The sequence below is a fragment of the Lepidochelys kempii genome, chromosome 5 (genome assembly GCF_965140285.1).
Source record: "Lepidochelys kempii isolate rLepKem1 chromosome 5, rLepKem1.hap1, whole genome shotgun sequence".
Taxonomy (NCBI): Eukaryota; Metazoa; Chordata; order Testudines; family Cheloniidae; genus Lepidochelys; species Lepidochelys kempii.
This window is the reverse complement of record NC_136384.1, coordinates 100,251,986-100,270,822: the sequence shown is the minus strand read 5'-3', so window position 1 is coordinate 100,270,822 and position 18,837 is coordinate 100,251,986. Positions and strand designations below refer to the sequence as shown.

General features: G+C 43.2%; 1 protein-coding gene and 1 long non-coding RNA gene across 8 annotated transcripts in view; one reads left to right on the top strand and one right to left on the bottom strand.

Moving 5' to 3' along the window:
* LOC140911684 (uncharacterized) overlaps positions 1-14,426 on the bottom strand; it is a 100,772-nt gene extending 86,346 nt beyond the window's left edge. For all 6 annotated transcript variants that reach the window (XR_012159085.2, XR_013635841.1, XR_013635842.1 and 3 more), the window contains exon 1: positions 14,115-14,426. This is a non-coding gene — a long non-coding RNA (uncharacterized LOC140911684). The remainder of the gene's footprint in view (positions 1-14,114) is intronic.
* ENTREP1 (endosomal transmembrane epsin interactor 1) overlaps positions 13,909-18,837 on the top strand; it is a 44,124-nt gene continuing 39,195 nt past the window's right edge. For both annotated transcript variants that reach the window (XM_073345190.2, XM_073345189.2), the window contains exon 1: positions 13,909-14,370. In XM_073345190.2, the coding sequence (XP_073201291.1) occupies positions 14,026-14,370 (345 nt within the window). In that variant the 5' untranslated portion in view covers positions 13,909-14,025. The remainder of the gene's footprint in view (positions 14,371-18,837) is intronic.

Sequence of the window (18,837 nt, the reverse complement as noted above, 5' to 3'; positions counted from 1 at the left end):
GGAGGCTAGGGACACCATCCCTGCCCATCCTGACTACTAGCTATTGATGGACCTATCCTCCATAAATTTATCTAGTTCTTTTTATGAACCCTGTTATGGTCTTGGCCTTCACAGCATCCTCTGGCAAGGAGTTCCATAGGTTGACTGTGTGTTGTGTGAAAAAAATACTTTGTTTTTAAACCTGCTGCCTATTAATTTCATTTGGTGACCCCTAGTTCTTGTGTTATGAGAAGGAGTAAATAACACTTCCTTATTTACTTTCTCCACACCACTCATAATTTTATAGATTTCTATCATGTCCCCCCTTAGTAGTCTCTTTTCCAAGCTGAAAAGTCCCTGTCTTATTAATCTCTCCTCATAGGGAAGTCGTTCCATACCCCTAATAATTTTTGTTGCCCTTTTCTGAACCTTTTCCAATTCCAATATCTCTTTTTTGAGATGGGTGACCACATCTGCACACCATATTCAAGATGTGGGCATGCCATGGATTTATAAAGGCAGTATGATATTTTCTGTCTTATTATCTATCCCTTTCTTAATGATTCCCAACCTTTGGTTTGCTTTTTGACTGTCGCTGCACATTGAGTGGATGTTTCAAGAGAACTGACCACAATGACTCCAAGATCTTTTTCTTGAGTGGTAACAGCTAATTTAGACCCCATCATTTTATATGTATAGTTGGGATTATGTTTTCCAATGTGCATTACTTTGCATTTATCAACACTGAATTTCATCTGCCATTTTGTTGCCCAGTCATCCAGTTCTGTGAGATCCTTTTGTAGCTCTGTGCAGTCTGCTTGGGACTTAGCCCTGGTCTACCCGTGGGGGGGGGGGGGTGTGTGTGAGAAGGAGGGGTTTTGACCTAAGATACGCCGATTTCAGCTTCGCAAATAGTGTAGCTGAAGTCAGCATATCTTAGGTTGACTTAACTGTCCATGAGGATGGCAGTGAGTCGACTGCTGCCGCTCCCCCGTCGACTCTGCTTCCGCCTCCCACGAACTGGAGTTCCGGAGTTGACGGAGAGCGTGTTTGGGGATTGATTTATAGCATCTAGACGAGATGCGATAAATCGATCCGGTGGGTAGTGAAGACCTGCCCTAGCTATCTTGAGTAGTTTTGTATCAGCTGCAAATTGACACCTCACTGTTTACCCATTTTTGCAGATCATTTAAGAATATGTTGAATAGGACTAGTCCCAGTACAGACTCCTGGGGGACACCACTACTTACCCCTCTCCATTCTGAAAACTGACCCTTTATTCCTACCCTTTGTTTCCTATCTTTTAACCAGTTACCAATCCATGAGAGGACCTTCCCTCTTATTCCATGACAGCTTACTTTGTTTCGAAGCCTTTTGTGAGGGACCTTGTCAAAGGCTTTCTGAAAATCTACGTAAAATCTTAAGATTTTCAAAAGTGACTAGTGATTTGGGGTACCTCACTTTTGGAGTTCCCAACTAGACACCTTAAAGAGCCCTGAATTTCATTAGGTGCTGAGCACCCACCCTCTGAAAATTAGGCCCCTTTAATGTCTCTCTCAGTGGGCACCCAAAAATGAAAGCACTCACATATGCTGTATCTTATTTAGTTCTGAGATGCAACATTTGAGATATGCCATCCCCGGGGCCTCCTGAGATCAGTCTTCCCTGCTATGGTATCTGACCTGAGTTTCCTTTGTGGACTCCATTTCTGGACTAAAAGCGAATGGAGATGTTCCAAAGGTGCACTGATTTCAGAAGGGCTACATGTAGGCATAGGGTTTTGCCCATCCAGAAAAACTTGCAAGATTGGGGTCTAAGATGATAGATGATTTGTCCAAACTCTCACAGCAGATCAGGGAGGGAAGTGAGATGTTTTGATTTCAAATCCTTTTTTTCAAGTCCCTAGATGCCACGTTTTTCCTATATATTACGTCAGTTGTCATTTAGTTTTCAATTTTTTTAAAAAAGGGAGGGAAAGTGTGCTTTTAGGAAAGCTTCAGATCAGGGCAGGGTCTCTCTGAAACTGTTCCATGCTTATATTTGCTTTACATCAGGGATTGTAAAGAAACAATGTTATAATTGTTAATGAAGTTTTGTATCTTAATTTTTTTATACAGACCCAAAGTTGTTCTTGCTTTAGAAATGTTTGATGTGTATGTTCTAATGTGGTGGTATGAAGGAATATATTTAATGGTTTACTTATGAGCATGATGCTTTATGTAAAATCTTATGCATTCTTTAATTGTATAGTAAGGGTGCCAGAATGTGGTCATGGTGAAATAAATGTGTTCTTGAAAGAGAGATTATATCAGCATGTAACTCTTAGTGTAGGCGTACCTTTTGTCTCAAGAAAACATAACCAGTATCATGGCAGATTGACCTAACACAGTTCTTTTTAAAAAGTAGTAAGATATACTGGTTTAAGTTGATCAAACTCTGTTTGTTCCAGGACTTACATTTGGCCATAATATTGGGTCTTCTCAACAAATCCTCCCCTAATTTCTCTGGAAAACAGGTTTTAAACTCACATTGAAGTTGGGGAAAAGTCTAGGAGAAAGTTGAGATTAAACAATGATTACTTCTATAAACTAAGAGTTAAGAAGAAGTATTTTAAGCAGAGTATTAAAAATGAGGATATATTTGTAAAACGTATTAGTGTTTACTGTCAACTAATGCCTTTATTTAGAGATGAAAACTTCTTGTTCTTATCCTTAATAATTAGCACAAACTTGTGCAGTTTTTTCTTTGCTTTGTAAATTGCATATTTTCTTAACTGCAAATATTTCACTTCTCACTGTAAACATTCTTCACTTAGTTGGTGTTATTTCAGCAACTACATTCATAGAATCATAGAATATCAGGGTTGGAAGGGACCCCTGAAGGTCATCTAGTCCAACCCCCTGCTCGAAGCAGGACCAATTCCCAGTTAAATCATCCGAGCCAGGGCTTTGTCAAGCCTGACCTTAAAAACCTCTAAGGAAAGAGATTCTACCACCTCCCTAGGTAACGCATTCCAGTGTTTCACCACCCTCTTAGTGAAAAAGTTTTTCCTAATATCCAATCTAAACCTCCCCCACTGCAACTTGAGACCATTACTCCTCGTTCTGTCATCTGCTACCATTGAGAACAGTCTAGAGCCATCCTCTTTGGAACCCCCTTTCAGGTAGTTGAAAGCAGCTATCAAATCCCCCCTCATTCTTCTCTTCTGCAGGCTAAACAATCCCAGCTCCCTCAGCCTCTCTTCATAAGTCATGTGTTCTAGACCCCTAATCATTTTTGTTGCCCTTCGCTGGACTCTCTCCAATTTATCCACATCCTTCTTGTAGTGAGGGGCCCAAAACTGGACACAGTACTCCAGATGAGGCCTCACCAATGTCGAATAGAGGGGAACGATCACGTCCCTTGATCTGCTCGCTATGCCCCTACTTATACATCCCAAAATGCCATTGGCCTTCTTGGCAACAAGGGCACACTGCTGACTCATATCCAGCTTCTCGTCCACTGTCACCCCTAGGTCCTTTTCCGCAGAACTGCTGCCGAGCCATTTGGTCCCTAGTCTGTAGCGGTGCATTGGATTCTTCCATCCTAAGTGCAGGACCCTGCACTTATCCTTATTGAACCTCATCAGATTTCTTTTGGCCCAATCCTCCAATTTGTTTAGGTCCTTCTGTATCCTATCCCTCCCCTCCAGCGTATCTACCACTCCTCCCAGTTTAGTATCATCCGCAAATTTGCTGAGAGTGCAATCCACACCATCCTCCAGATCATTTATGAAGATATTGAACAAAACCGGCCCCAGGACCGACCCTTGGGGCACTCCACTTGATACCGGCTGCCAACTACACATGGAGCCATTGATCACTACCTGTTGAGCCCGACAATCTAGCCAGCTTTCTACCCACCTTGTAGTGCATTCATCCAGCCCATACTTCCTTAACTTGCTGACAAGAATACTGTGGGAGACCGTGTCAAAAGCTTTGCTAAAGTCAAGAAACAATACATCCACTGCTTTCCCTTCATCCACAGAACCAGTAATCTCATCATAAAAGCGATTAGATTAGTCAGGCATGACCTTCCCTTGGTGAATCCATGCTGGCTGTTCCTGATCACTTTCCTCTCATGCAAGTGCTTCAGGATTGATTCTTTGAGGACCTGCTCCATGATTTTTCCAGAAAAAAAATTGGCTAGAAACCTAGAACCAAAGATGTTATAACTCAAGTATCAAATGAAGAAAATAATAAACTGTTTGAATATGTTGTATATAACTTTAAGTAGGGAATTTGGGAGAGGGGGCATACTTGTACATCTTACTCCACAAGACTTAGAAAGAGGCAAGATGTATCCTGAAGAATAGTTTAAAAGAAAAGCCTACCCTTTTTGAAAGACTAGATCAGTAAAATAAGCTTCTAAAGTACTATACTGTATCTAAAGATCCAAAGGATAGTGTGCTTAGACCATCTATTTATGGCACTTGCATAGCCCCATTACTGTAGTATCTGAGTACCTCCCATCTTTTATTTATCCTCTCAACATTCTCTGTGGTAGGGAAATATGGTTTTCCCCATCTGTAAAATGGGGATCTGATGCACAGAAAAACTCCCAAGGATGTGTACACTGCAAAGAAAAATCCATGGCACCTAGTCTCAGAGTCCAGGTCAATTGGCTTGGACTCAGGCTGTGGGGCTAAAAATAGCAGTGTAGACATTCCTGCTTGGTTTAGAACCCAGTCTCTGAAAACTGGTAAAGGGGGAGGGTCTTGGATCATGGGCAGGAATGTCTGTACTGCTATTTTTAGCCGTGCAGCCCGAGCCCTGCAAGCCCCAGTCAATTCACCTGGGCTCTGAGACTTGGTACCATAGGTTTTTCTTTGATGTACAGACATACCCTAAGGAACCTGCCCAAGGATACAGGAAGCCTGTGGTGGAGCTGGAAATTTAATCCAGGCTAGAACTCTAACCATTGGGCTAGAACTCTATCCAGGCTAGAACTTGGTGGTGGTTTGTTTGTTTTTTGGTGGTGGTGGGGGGGTATATTTATTCAAAATTGCTCATTGCTTGTGCAAATGAGTGTAGAATTGAAATTATATTTTTAAAAAATGAACTAAATAAGAGCTTTAAAGGTAAATACTTAGTAGTTGCAAGAGCCATTTCTGGCTAGGACAGAAGGTCATACATTTCCTTTGTCAATAAATGTATTAATCCTTTTGCATAAGCAAAATCCTTTCTCCAATTCAGCAAAACATTTAAACATGTGCTTTGCTAGGGCTAGCTTCACTACCTGAAGAAATAGTGAAACCAGACCATAAGACTTGCCAATAAGAAAGTGTAAGTTTGCATGGGCCCTTCTTCAGAGTCCTGTCAGTAGAGGCTGCTGAGGGGTGCACTACATCAGCACATCCTACCCACTTTTGCCTCCTCACCAGTACTGTTTATTTTGGAAGCAATGCTAATATGGTCTGTGTTAAAGGAGGAAGTTATAGATATTTATACCCCTAAACTCCTTTCTCAGGAAGACCTTTTGCCCATCAGAGCATTTCTGCCAAGCAGAAACTGGTGCAGACCTGTGTGAATTTAGCCTGCCAGTTGTGCAGAAGCTCATTTGGAATAATATACATACCTTGCTGATTATGGCAGCTGTAAGTAATGCAACTGTCCCATCATCTGATAATAAATTAAGTGTGGTAGTGGTTGGTGGGGGTGTTTTCTAAATTACACAAGTATGTCAAGCTAGGGACCTATCTTTATAGTTCTGTAATGTGACAGACTCACTTGTAATGCTGTATATATAAATAGCTAATGGTGCCATAAGGTTTGATAATCAACCCTGTGTCAGCAAGGCAACTTAACCTCCTGACTCATGTAGTCATTCCAGTTGTACACATTTTTTGCTTAATTAACACTCACACAATAGCCTCACAACAAGGCAAGGCAGCATATAAATGTCTTCCTTCATTACCCATCAACACATTACACTGGAATGTGGTAATAGTAAGGTTTCCACTGTAAAGAAACCACTACCATCTCTTCTATTTTCCACTGCAAAAATGTATACAGTCATATTCATCATTGTCTAGATATAGCCTCCATCATAAACAAAGTAATTTTTCTTTTGATAATAATGTATTGCGGTCATCTGAAGAACACAGCAGTAAAATGCTTGTTTTCTGGAGGTAATTACTTGATAAATATTAGAACACAGGTTATACAGTGCAATATCTATCCCACCTGCACCTGAATCTCTTGGTTATCTTCCAAGTAGGGAGACAACACACTGACATTTCTAGGGTTTAGTGTTTGGGGTAGCAGAGAATTTGCTTCCATGATAATAAAAAAAAACCACCTAGCAATCATTTCCTCATTTAGTGTAGGAGTTTTTAAATGTAAAGTACTAATGATGTGCAATTTAGGGCAGCGCAATCAAAGCTTTGCACAAACTCCTCCCCATACCCACAATTATGATGTATAAAAATGGGATAAAAACTAATCCTGAATATATTATGCCATTATATGTCTGGCTGCATTTAGATCATCATCTTCAGTTCTGGTCCCGTTTCAGAAAACATGTAGCAGAAATAAAACTGAACTAGAAATAGGTGACAAAAATGATTAAAGGGATAGAATGTCTTTCATACCATAAGAGACTGAAAACAGTGGGTGTGCTTAGAGAGTTTGGACTGGAAATTGCTTGTTGGGGACCCTGCAGAATACTGCTCTCCTAGGCACTGAAAGCCCCACATTGGGTGGTGGGACTGGAGGAGCTGTGGTGGCTGGCACCCTGCTATTCTATTCACTCCCCCAAGACTCGAGCAGCGCTGGGAGTGTGATCACCCTGCAACCTCTCCCCAAAAATACGAACACGCACGTTACCACATCACTTCCACTATCCTGAGCAACAGAAGACAGGGACAGAGAAGACTTCAAAAGCCATAAAGGGGGAATAAGACAGAAAGATCTTCATTCCAAGCTGACTAAAGCTCCTGCCTAACTCTCCCATGGGACCAAAGATACCAAGTTGCCAATAATTACTCCAAAATGGCCGGGAGGAGAGAGGGAATAATCAAACTTTGTACCTTCTGTAGGCCAAGCTCACTGCACACACATCAAGGGCTCCTTGTGTGCCACCCTCCCTGTTCCCTTCTATTTCAGGGATTCCCTGCAATATACCCCCTCCCCCCATCCCCATGAAGGGGTCTGTTGCAAAATCTAGGGTTGGCATGTTTCAGAAATCAGGGCTCCTTTACCCAGAAGTACTGGTCCTCTGCCCTCTGTCTGGAGCAGCATCCAGCCCAGCTAGGCCAGGAGGACAGTGGCTATGTATTTACTGTTACTTCTTCCCTATCCCACCTCACAACAAAGGCACTTTGATACCACAGTGATGAAAACTGGATGGATGGATGGCAGTGGTTTAATATGCAACTAAAATCTTGCCTGTGTTAGACATATCTAAAGTTTTTAAACTAGGAATTCAAACACTGGTCTTGAACAAATGAAATCACCAGAGAAACCACAGAGTGGGCAGGTAAAGCCATTTTAAATCCAGTACATTATGATCTTTACATGCTGCTGTTAATTGACTTTGTTGGAACATTTACATGTTTATTTTGCCTACCTACTTTCAGATTAACCCAGTTTCAACTGCAGTCATTCTACCTCTTGAAATGAATCTCAGTTAAATAGTCACCTGACCTCTCTAGGGCTCCTAGGTGCTGGATACCTTTAGAAATGGAGATAAAACCAAAACGGCCAAGCAGAACCACTCTTTTGACCTTGGGAATGGAGTCCATATCACTTAAAAGGTTTGCATCAGTTTATAATTGCTGGTTTTTGCTTTTACTCTTTGCTCTACACCTGGTTTTCCCGCTCTGTCCCTCGATAAAATGCCCAGTAGAAACAATATTTTTGCAATGCTGCCAACAACTTCTGTTCCCTGCTATATTCCTGTGCAAGCATTCCGTCTCTTTCTTTAATTAAGAGCAAAAAACCACAGGGGTGAGGAGGGAAAAGAGATTCAGCTATTCAAACTTTAGCGAGATTTCTTGAGACATTTTCTCCTTTCACTTGCACTGATGAAAATCTGGAGTAACTCAACTGACTTCAGGGGAGTTTCTCCAGATTTACATTGATCAGAGAACAGAATTTGGCCCAGGCTTGTAGGTCAAAAGCAGGAGCTGATAGTTGATGATGGCAATAACATTTCAAGAGAAGAAAAAAAAGACTGGTGGCTGGGTCTGAATGTCATACCATAACTACTTGAGCAGCAGAGAGGCCTACAACTGTATATGGAGGGCACGGATGGGGCAGCAGCAGGGAATGTGACTTACCCTTCTAAACAGCTCTTTAAAAATAGTTTAAGAGGGTTGATTTTAACACCCTGCCTACCCTACAAAACAACAGTTATGGCAAAGTGTGTTATAGCATAGCTTACTCATTGACACCAGAGTTTAAACATGGTTACAAACTGTTGAGGTGGGGGAGGGGGCGGGGCGGTGTTATAACCTGTGTAGACAGAACTATTTTATAAAATTGTTTGACCACAAACATGTTACACAACTTTGTTCAAACATATTTTTGTAATATTGATGGGGCCTTAAAAGGCACCAAGTAAAAAGAAAAGGAACGGGGCAGGACACTTGAATTTTAAAAGACCAGTTAGAATTACCTAATCAGAAAGCAGAGGATGGGGAAGCAATTCCTACCGAAGGTGATGTGGGGAAGACATAGGTGACTCCATCCTGAAAGGAAACTTTCAGGGTCTTCCACAATTCTTAAAGTTTTCTCCTCCATAGCTTTTGTTTAATTTTATTCATAAGTTTTGGAGAATACTGAATATTTGACTCAAAATTTCAGTAGATCAGTAAAAATAGTGGGGAAAAAAATCAACCAGTGATTCTGCCACTAACTCACCATTGACAGCAGAGAAGCTAATCCAGAATTCTACTGCATGGGAGGGCTGGTGTAGCTTCTAGCCTGCCAGCATCTGCTAGGGTGATAATTATGATTGCAGTGAGTTAGTAGCAGTGAGTTTCTCTAGCTCCTTCCATTAGGTCAGTGTTCAGTCCTTCCAAAATTGACACGTGAAGTGGAAAAAGATATTAAATAAACACACTTCTGTCATGAGTCAGCAGAAGTCTATTGTGAGAGAGCCTCCAACAATGCAGCAGTTAATCAATGAATGTTACAGCAGAAAAGTTCAGTGTGAACCTAAGCCATGTGGAATAAAAACAGAGATGAAAGAAATGGTGCTGCTTTTGCAAACTTAAAAAATTCCATCCGTTCACTGACAGCAATTATTTTATGGGCAACTATGTATTTTTCACCCTGGGTACAGTCTTTAAGTTATTTTACTTGCCATTTTCCTTAGATTGTCCACCAATGTAAAAATTTTTTCCCACTTAGCATTCCCCCCTCCTTTTACCCTCCACAGCCATAAGTACTCTCACACACATACCTTCTGCACTTGATTTTTAAATTGTTGCTCAGATCTACTTGGTAATTAAGGATTTGTTATTAGATTAAGAATTTGTATTGTACATTAGCACTTATGCAGTAGATAACACTTTCAAAGTATTGTACAAACACTGGGCTAGATCCCCAATGGCTGTGAATCAGCACAGCTCCATAAGGTTCTACTGAGGATCTAGCTTCTTAACTAATCAATCCACCTGACACCCTGTAAGAGAGGTAAGTGATTGTTATTCTATAGATGGGGAAACAAAGAAAGGTGAAGCTGTTCATACAAGTCGTCAGTAGCAGAGCTGGAACTTTGAATCTACTGATTCCCACTCTCTGCTTTACCTCAAGACCACACTGCCTCAACAGTAAAATAACCTGAATCTTAGTCACTGCATAACAGCAGTAAAATATGAAATATTTCATGTACCAAAAAACCCCCAGACAGGTAGGCAGGAATTTTATATCTCTTAAGTATCCTGAAAAATAACCACAGAAGAGCATGACAGGTTGTCCCATTAGAAATAAAAGCAGCAAGATTAGCATGGCACTTCCAACGTTAGCTCTTCTAGTGCCTGCTGCTAGTCATTAGAAAGTGTTACCAGAATTTGACATCTATAATTGATAACAAGAACAAAGAAACTGCTGTACTAGATCAGACTCATGGTCAATCTAGTCCAGTAACATGTCTTCAAGAGGCCTGCGCTAGAGGCTTCAGAAGGTGCAAGAAACCTCACAATAGGTAGATGTGCAATAATCTGCTCTACTAGTTAGAGGTTGGCTTAAACCCTGAAGCTTGCAGACAAGGTCTTAGTTGTCTGTCAAAGAGACAACTCAAGCAACAAGATGTAACAGAAGCGACAGCAGTAGGGTTGAACTGCCTGACTTAAGGGCCAGGATTTTAAAAATGAGCACCTAAATGTAGTCTCCTAATTCTGTATTTAGGAATCTAAATAAGATGCTTGCCTTTCAAAAGTGCTGAATACCCAGTAGTTTCCCATTGTTAATTTTGCTCAACACTTTTGAAAAACTAGGCCACTTACTTAGGTGTGTAAATATGGACAAAGGAAAGTAATATTAGGCACCCATTTAAAAAAATAAAAAAGCTTATCCAAGTCATGAAAATGATGAATCAAAGGTCTTGTTCACTTTGTATATTGTAAAGGCACTTAGATGTCACAGGGATGACCGTGGTATATCTAGAGAGATTAGACAGCATAATTCTAAAGAGTTTGGATTGCAAATGTAATCCCAAGCAAAAATCACTTTGTGTTAGTTATCCATTCATCTGCTCTTCCATGAGGTGCCATATTGTTGAACTAAAATGGAGAATGTAGCTGTAAAGATAAACTTAGGCAGCTAGCTTCCTCTCCCAAAGATGATGGGGAGATAGAGAGAAAGGCTGCTCAGACGATTCTCAGGGAGATGGGTATGTTATAGCTTTGGGCCTAGAAACTGAGGTGGAATTGTTGTGTTTGGGTTTGGATGAGCTGCAGTGACTGATGTTTTGTGTGTGTATGGAGAAGTAAACGTTGCGTTAGACCAAAAAGTAATTTTCTGTTAACCTATATTTTGATTATATAGACTGTTGTAATTATGCCACTATGGCCCTGTTATATTTGGTATGGTTTAGTGTGTGACAGTGCCCACATAATCCATGGCATAAAAATTAACCTACCCAGACCCCACTGCAGTAAGGTTATAATGTACTCTTTTCAAGAAGTGCTAGGGGATCTTTAATTTCCAGCTGGACAACCCACAGAAAGAGGCAGAAAAGGCTCTCATCCAAAGGGCACCACCTCTAATGCTGCAGCTCCTCCCCTCTTTGCTGCTACTACATTGCAGTGTCAGCATCAGGTCTGCACCAAAGTCCTAGCTGAGTGTTGAACCTACAATTTTATTCTGCAAAGGGATAAGGGCTGCCAAAAGAACCAATGACACCTTTGTAGTGGTATGTTTTCCTATCTAGTTAACAGCTATATTTTTCATTACTGAGATTATCTGTTTTTCTAAATCATGTTCAGACATGCCCAACATGTTCAAATTGTAGTGACTGAACTGGAAAAGCAGCACACAGGCCTAAACCTACTCTCATCCCACATTTCAACAAGCTGAACAGAAGAACAAACATAGTCTGAGCAGTGGCACACTGAAGCTCCGACACACAAAGGAGATACTGAAGGTATTTCACTTGAAAGATAAATTTCCCTACCCTGATCCTTATTCAGGCAGCATTACATAGTATGTGTACACACACACACCCTCTGCCAAACCTCCTCCTCCTCTTGGGAAGAAAGCCAACAATGCGAAATGCAATCCAGTTGCTTCCCCCATCCCTCCTCCCAAGGGGAGTTATTTTAAAACTTCAAGCTCACTGTGTAACACTGACCAAAGGGGGAAAAGAAAAAAACAACAACAAGGGCCTGTGGGGTTTAACACAGAGAAACAAGGAGGAAAATAATAGTGGAGAAGAAATAATGTTGGACAACAAAAGGGAAAGGCTAATGCTAACCAGTCATCAGTGTCACTGCACAGAAGCAGAGTGGTTTAGTGGGAGGAGGAGTGGTTAGGGAAGGGGTTGCAAGCAGTAGCAGTAAATGGGTTAGTTTGAGAGGAAGCAGACAGTATAGGTTGAACCTCTCTAACCCAACACTCCCTGGTCTGGCAACATCTGTGCCGACTCCATGGGTGCTTCGGGGCTGGAGCACCCACAGGGAAAAATTAGTGGGTGCCAAGCTCTCCCCCTGTCCCCCTCCCCCATGCTTCTCGTGCGCCAGTGGCTTGAGGACCTGGGGCCAACGGCTGGGAACCCAGGTGAGTGGCCAGCAGCTGGGACCTGGGGCCAGCATTGGAGCCCCCAGGCGGGGGGCCAGCAACCTTGCACCAGGGGGCCATAGTGGGTGCAAAGCCTGGGGGTGCTGCAGCACCCCCCCCACACTCCTAATTCCCTCACCTATGGAGACCCGCTGGCACTCTGCACTGACCTCCCATGGTGCGGCAAATTCTCTGGTTCGGCACTGGTCAGGTCCCGAGGGTGCCGGACTAGAGAGGTTCAACCTGTAGTAGAAGGTAAGGGGCAGGCTAGAGATGGGGTTGGCTGCAATGGCAGCAGAGTGATTGGAGAACAGGGTAAGGAAGGACTTGGCACTAGCACCTGAACGTGGTTTGGTACACCATTAAAGAGGAGTTTGGTGGTCAGGTGGGGTTTGGCAGTGGCAGCAGAGTGCTTTCTTTGGCAGAGTGTTTGGCATGGCAGAGTGGACAGGGACAGGTTAAGCACGGGCAGCAGGGAATAGTTTGGGGGTGGGGTCTAGGGAGAGATTTGACACTAGCAGGAGAGTGGTTAAGCCTGAGGTGTGGGCTGGCATAGGCATGGGGGGCGCTAGAAAAGTGGTTTGAGAGAGATTAAGGGGGTGGCCTGGCACAGAAGGCTAGCCTAGGAGGTTTAAGGGTGGGGGGGGGGGTTAGCATGGAAAGTTCAAGGGGGTGGCACAGAACAGGTACCATAGAGGGATTAAGGGGGGTTAGCACAGGGATTAAGGAGGTTTTGGAGAGTGGCTCAGGGAGTGGCAGGGAGTTAAAGGGGCATTTGGGGGGTAGTCCAGGGCAGCTAAGGGGACGGTATGGGGAGTAAGGCTAGCCCAGGGTGGTTAAGGGGGTGGTGGAGGGGGGTTAAGGGGGCATTTGGGGCTAGCCCAAGAGGGTTAAGGGGGCGGCAGGTGGGAGGGTTAAGATGGTGTTTGGGGGCTAGTCCAGGATGGTTAAGGGGGTGGTGGAGAGGGGTTAAGGGGGTGTTTGGGGGCTAGACCATGGTGGTTAAGGGGATGGTGGGGGATAAGGAGGTGTTTGGGGGCTAGCCCAGGTTGATTAAGTTGGTGACAGAAGTGGTGAAGGGGGCATTTGGGGGCTAGCCTGGGAGGGATAAGGGGGCAGTGGGTGGGAAGGTTAAGGGGGTGTTTGGGGGCCAGCCCTGGGTGGCTAAGGGAGTGACGGAGGGGGGTTAAGGTGGCATTTGGGGCCTAGCCCGGGAGGGTTAAGGGGGGAGTGTAGGGCCTAGCCCACAGTGGTTAAGGCGGCAGGGGGGTATTAAGGGGGCGTTTGGGGGCCAGCCACGGAGATTAAGGGGATGTTTGGGAGCCAGTCCAGGACAGTTAAAGGGGCAGGGGGCAGTTGGGGGCTAGCCCAGGAGGGCTAAGAAGAGGGCAGTGTGGGACAGGGTAGAGTTTGGGAGCCAGTCCAAGACAGTTAAAGGGGCGGGGGGGCTATTAAGGGGGCGTTTGGGGACTCGCCCAGGAGGATTAAAGGGGAAGTGTGGGGGGCCAGCCCTGAGCCGTTAAGGGGGCAGGGGGGGTATTAACGGGGCGGGGGAGCCAGCCCGGGGGGGTTAAGGGGGCAGTGTGTGGGGGCGGCAGCCCGGGGCGGTTAAGGGGGCGGCCCAGGGGAGCCTGGGCACTGGCGGCAGCAGCAGCGCGCCGTGGGGAAGGGCTTGGCAGCGGCAGCAGGGAGGCAGCTCGCGGTGCCTGTCCCCGCGCCGCCCGCCGCCGGCGGAGCGCCCACACTCCGCTCCTCCCTCGGACCGGCGCGGCCGCCGCCCCCCATGTCGCTGCCTGTGGTGCTGCCGGGCTCCTGCTGCCCCATGGCCGGGCTCTCCGCGGCGCTTCAGGCAGCGGCTCCCGGCCCCCTCACCTCTGCGGCCCCGCCGCTGCAGCCTCTCCGGCGCTTCCAGCACTATCGGCCTCCCCCGGCGGCGCTCTCCCCTCTGGCCGCCCGCCGGGCCGCCGCCAGCGGGGCCCCCGGGCTGCTGCCGGCCAGACCGCTGCTGTCCCTGGGGCTGCTGCAGCTCATCCTGGGCTGCTGCATGGTGGCGCTGAGCTTCGGGGCGCTGTCCCTCAGCGGCTCCCCGCAGGTGAAGAACTCCTGCCCCTTCTGGGCTGGCTCCTCGGTAAGTGGCCCAGGGAGCTGGGGGCAGCAACAGCTGCTATTGACACAGCCATGGGACAGGACAGCGGAGCCTGGCTAATCTATTAGATATCATATATGTGATTGCTCTAATCTATTATCTATCTAACCAGTCTGTTACTTATCACATGTCTGATCAGGCTAATCTGTTATCTGTCTAGCCACTCTGTCAGCTATCAAGTCTGATCGCTTTAATCTATTATCTATCTAGCCAATCTTTTAGCTATCCTATCTGATCCTCTGATCTATGATCCATCTAGCTAATCTATTAGCTATCACATATCTGATCGCTCTAATCTGTGATGTGTCTAGCTACTCTATAAACCGTCACATGTCTAATCTGTTATGTATCAGAGCCATCTAGCTATTAGCTACCACATTTGATCAATCTAGCTAATCTCTTAGCTATTACATGTCAGAACAATCTAAGCAATCTATTCTCTCCCTAGCTAATCTATTAGCTAACATATTTTTGGGGAAATTCTATGGCCTGTGTTACACAGGAGGTCAGACTAGAGGATCACAATGGCCCCTTCTGGCCTTGGAATCTATGAATCTATATATCTTGTCTAATGTATCCATCTATGTAGCTCTCTATGGCAGAGACTGTGTCTTCTAGTTGTTTTGTAAAGTGCCTCAGACATTTTAGGCACATCATACATAATAATAATTAATTGTCTGTTACTGCTAACATTCATAGGGTGTTAGGCTTTTCAGCATAAATGTTGGATTTAAGGGATTAGCTCCTCTCTTTTATTGTAGAAGATTTATTGAATTTAACAAGACTTGCAAAGTGTGATCTCAGGCCCTAATCCTACAAGGAGCTTTACATAGCCAGACCCTTGCAATGCCTTATTGACTCTTACCGTGTTCCAAATGGGTGCAGGGATCTTCCCACACAGAGCTTCTTGAAAGATTGGGGCCTAGGTGCTTAGAGCAGGGAAATGGTAGTCAGGATGCTTGGGTTCTGTTCTAGTTCTGCTTCTGACTTGCAGTGTGACATTCAGCAAGCCACGTAATCTCGCTATGTGTCAGTTTCCCTGTCTGTAAAATAGGAAGATTAATAATTCCTTATCTCAGAGGTGTGTCATCAAGAGTGTTCATTAATGTTTGTAAAGCACTTTGAAATCTTCAGGTAAAAGGTGCTATATATATGCTAAGTATAAAATTACTTTTATAACAAATTACACCCTTCATTGACAATTTACAATTCAGTTATCAGAAGCTATATATTTTTATTTGTTCAGTAAAGAAGCTAGAACACTATTTTGTCTTGCAGAAATAATAAATAGTAATATAAATAATATTTAATACTGTTGTCTATAGATCTTTCTTCTGTAGCAGCACAAATCCTAACAAATAGATTATTACAGAAAAATAAACAAATATAAAGAGGAGGCCAAATTGACATTTTATAGCTGATTATTTTAAATGTTTTTCCTTATAAAATCTTAATCAGTCTATCAAACCTTGTATACAATAAGAAACAACACTTCCCACCTGTAATAGTATATGCACATATTGCATGCAGCATTTTCCTGCATTTTAATACTGCTACTCTGATAAGACTGGAGAAAGAAATAGTGATATTCCTAGAAAAACTGTAAGGGGGAGAGAATTAGGATTTTATTATGGACAGTAAGGCAAGTTATTACTGCTGTTGATTTCTATTTAAACTTCACTTTTTCTGTGCAAGTGTTTTTAATTAGCAATTTCTACTAGGGCATGAAAGCCCATATTGTAAGTATTACGTGTAAAGGAACAGAGACAAGTTTACTGTGGAAACCTGATGAAGATCCCTTCAACTCTAACCTTCCCATATACATGTATGTGTAGTCTTTCACATGTTTACCCCTGTAGGTATTCACAGCCTTAGACCCTGCAGTAAGGAAACAAATGCACTGTCCATGCTCACTATACCTCCTTTTAAACACCTGTAACTTTATTAATATAGTTCAAAACCAGATTGCTTCAAATATGTCTAAAACAGTGTCCTACTTAGGACTGCATATATATCAAGCTTGCACTTATATAACAAATTAAGTTTTGAATTACTCTAGTGCAGAATAAATATGTGATCCATTGCTCAGTGGAAAAATGCCTTTTCCCTCATGTTCCTACAGCTCCAAAACAACATTACATTCGACTATGAAATTACCCAAAATCATTGTTTCAGGGCTGGCAGCAGGCATGAGAAATTTTATCCCAAAGATAATTCTTTAAAAAAGTCATAAGCAACTACAGTTAGGGAGTTAGGATGTGGATGCCTTCTCATCTGTGACTATAACATTCTAATCATGATGCTTTATTAAACCACAGCACAGGAAAACTATGAGTAAGGCTATTTAATCAGATGCCTCAAAGTTGTAATAGATATTAAACCAATCATTCAATCTTTACTAAGGCAAAACACCCGTTGACATTGTGACAGTTATGGCAATTTCCTGCAATATCCCGGACAAACCTGAACGATTTAAGTTATGTATCACTGTGGGTCAAATATTGTATGTACTTTCATGAGGAAGGTGGACCACAGGCCTCCAGGAACTAAAAATAGTGGCAGCAAATTCACTGGGGTTGTAACATCTCCTGAGAAGTACAACCACCTGGAAAGGTTTGCATATAGGGATTCAAACTGGATTCTCTTGAGAAAGGACTTTTGGATAAATAGCCTGAATTTAAACCGACTCAGGGCCTGCTTTCTGATCCAGCAAGTGGACAGGACCTTCTGTTCAAGGGAGGCCCCAATCCTTCCTGGGAAGGGTTGGAAGGACTTGACCTGTTCATATGTATGCTTGTTGTAAGCCAAGGCAGTTATGAACTTGTAATCACAGAAAAGTCCCTTGGTGGGGTTTGAAGGACTGTCTCCTACTAGAGTCCTTGCTGGGGTTGTAGTAATCTCTGATAAAGTTATTAGCATGTGTGTAGGTTCTTTTATTGTTTTAATGTTTTCTCTACTATACTTTCATCTTGAGAATAAATGTGCTTGCTTAGGAAAAGCTGTGTGGTGCCTTATAACTGTGGGCAATTCTGCTGTTCGTAGCATCTGAAGAGAAAAGCAAAGCAGGCATACTTAAGCAGTCTGACTTTCTGGGAAATTCACAGGTTTCAGAGTAGCAGCCGTGTTAGTCTGTATTCGCAAAAAGAAAAGGAGTACTAGTGGCACCTTAGAGACTAACCAATTTATTTGAGCATAAGCTTTCGTGATTCACAGTGTAGGCAGGGAACCATGCAGCCTCGAAACACTCGAGTCAGAAAGGAGTGAGATGTGTGTCTCTACCCTAGAGAGATATCGGCTGGGGAACCAGGACCCTAAAAGTAGATGCCCAGGCTGGACCATGGATGGTAATACAAGTTCAGTTGCCCTGAACTGTGACAGACATCAGTGATGTACTTTAATTATAGCATCACATGATTATTTTGCACTTAGATAATTCACAAACTATTTTGTTACAAAAATGCAAAGTTATGTGTGTAGTTTTGAAAGAGGAATGGTAATGTCAATGGGGGTTTTGGTCAAATCATGTATGCACACGTGCTAGGCCAGATTCATCACCAGACCAGAAGTCATTGGAGTTATAGAAGGGATTTACTTATTTAAAAATGCTAATGGGTGCAGATTTGCTCTAGCCTACCCTTTTCTGGTGCAGGCTATCATCTTGAAGTTCTATGTTCATTAACCTAGTCACATTGGCCCAGATCCTCAAAGGAATGTAGGTTTCTAGCTTCTATTGATTTCAATAGGAGATAGGAGCCTAAAATACTTTGAAGATATGGGCCATTAACTGTAAATTGCAGCAAGTTTCCTTTGTCTACAGAGCACAGCCAAAGATCTGTTCTGCCCTAAGTTTCCCCCCCACACATCTACCCATACCCCTGATAATATGTCATTAAAATGTGTTGTCCTCTCAGTTCTACAGCAGGATTTATTCCTGATCTGACTGAATGGAACAAGCTATGTATATATGTATCTATAAATTTTAGCCATAGTTCCTTCAGAGTTGTTCTCTTGATTGAAATACTGAATTAAATGGTAAAATAAGGCAACCTAATACAAACATTTCTTTGTCTTTTGGCTCCCCTCCAGCAAAACGATTGAACATGACCATAACTTTGAAGATAATGGGATTACCCACATATTTAAAATTATACATGTGTGTAAGCGGCTTGCTGGATAGGGGTCTAAGTTAGTGGAAATGTTGCTTTGTAGTCCGCTGAGGAGGTTGAGTTTACTGAAAATTTAGGAAAAAATGTTGTGTACATTTCTGGAAAGTTGTGTATATGGACTAAAAAATAAAAAGAAGGACAATGAGAAAAAATCTGATTATGTTATTAGGTAAGACATTATTATAAGTGAAGTGTCTTATCAACATTGGCTCTGATTCTCCACCCATTTATGGCAGGGTTACACTGGTATATTTCTACTGAAGTCAGTGGAGTTACTCCTATG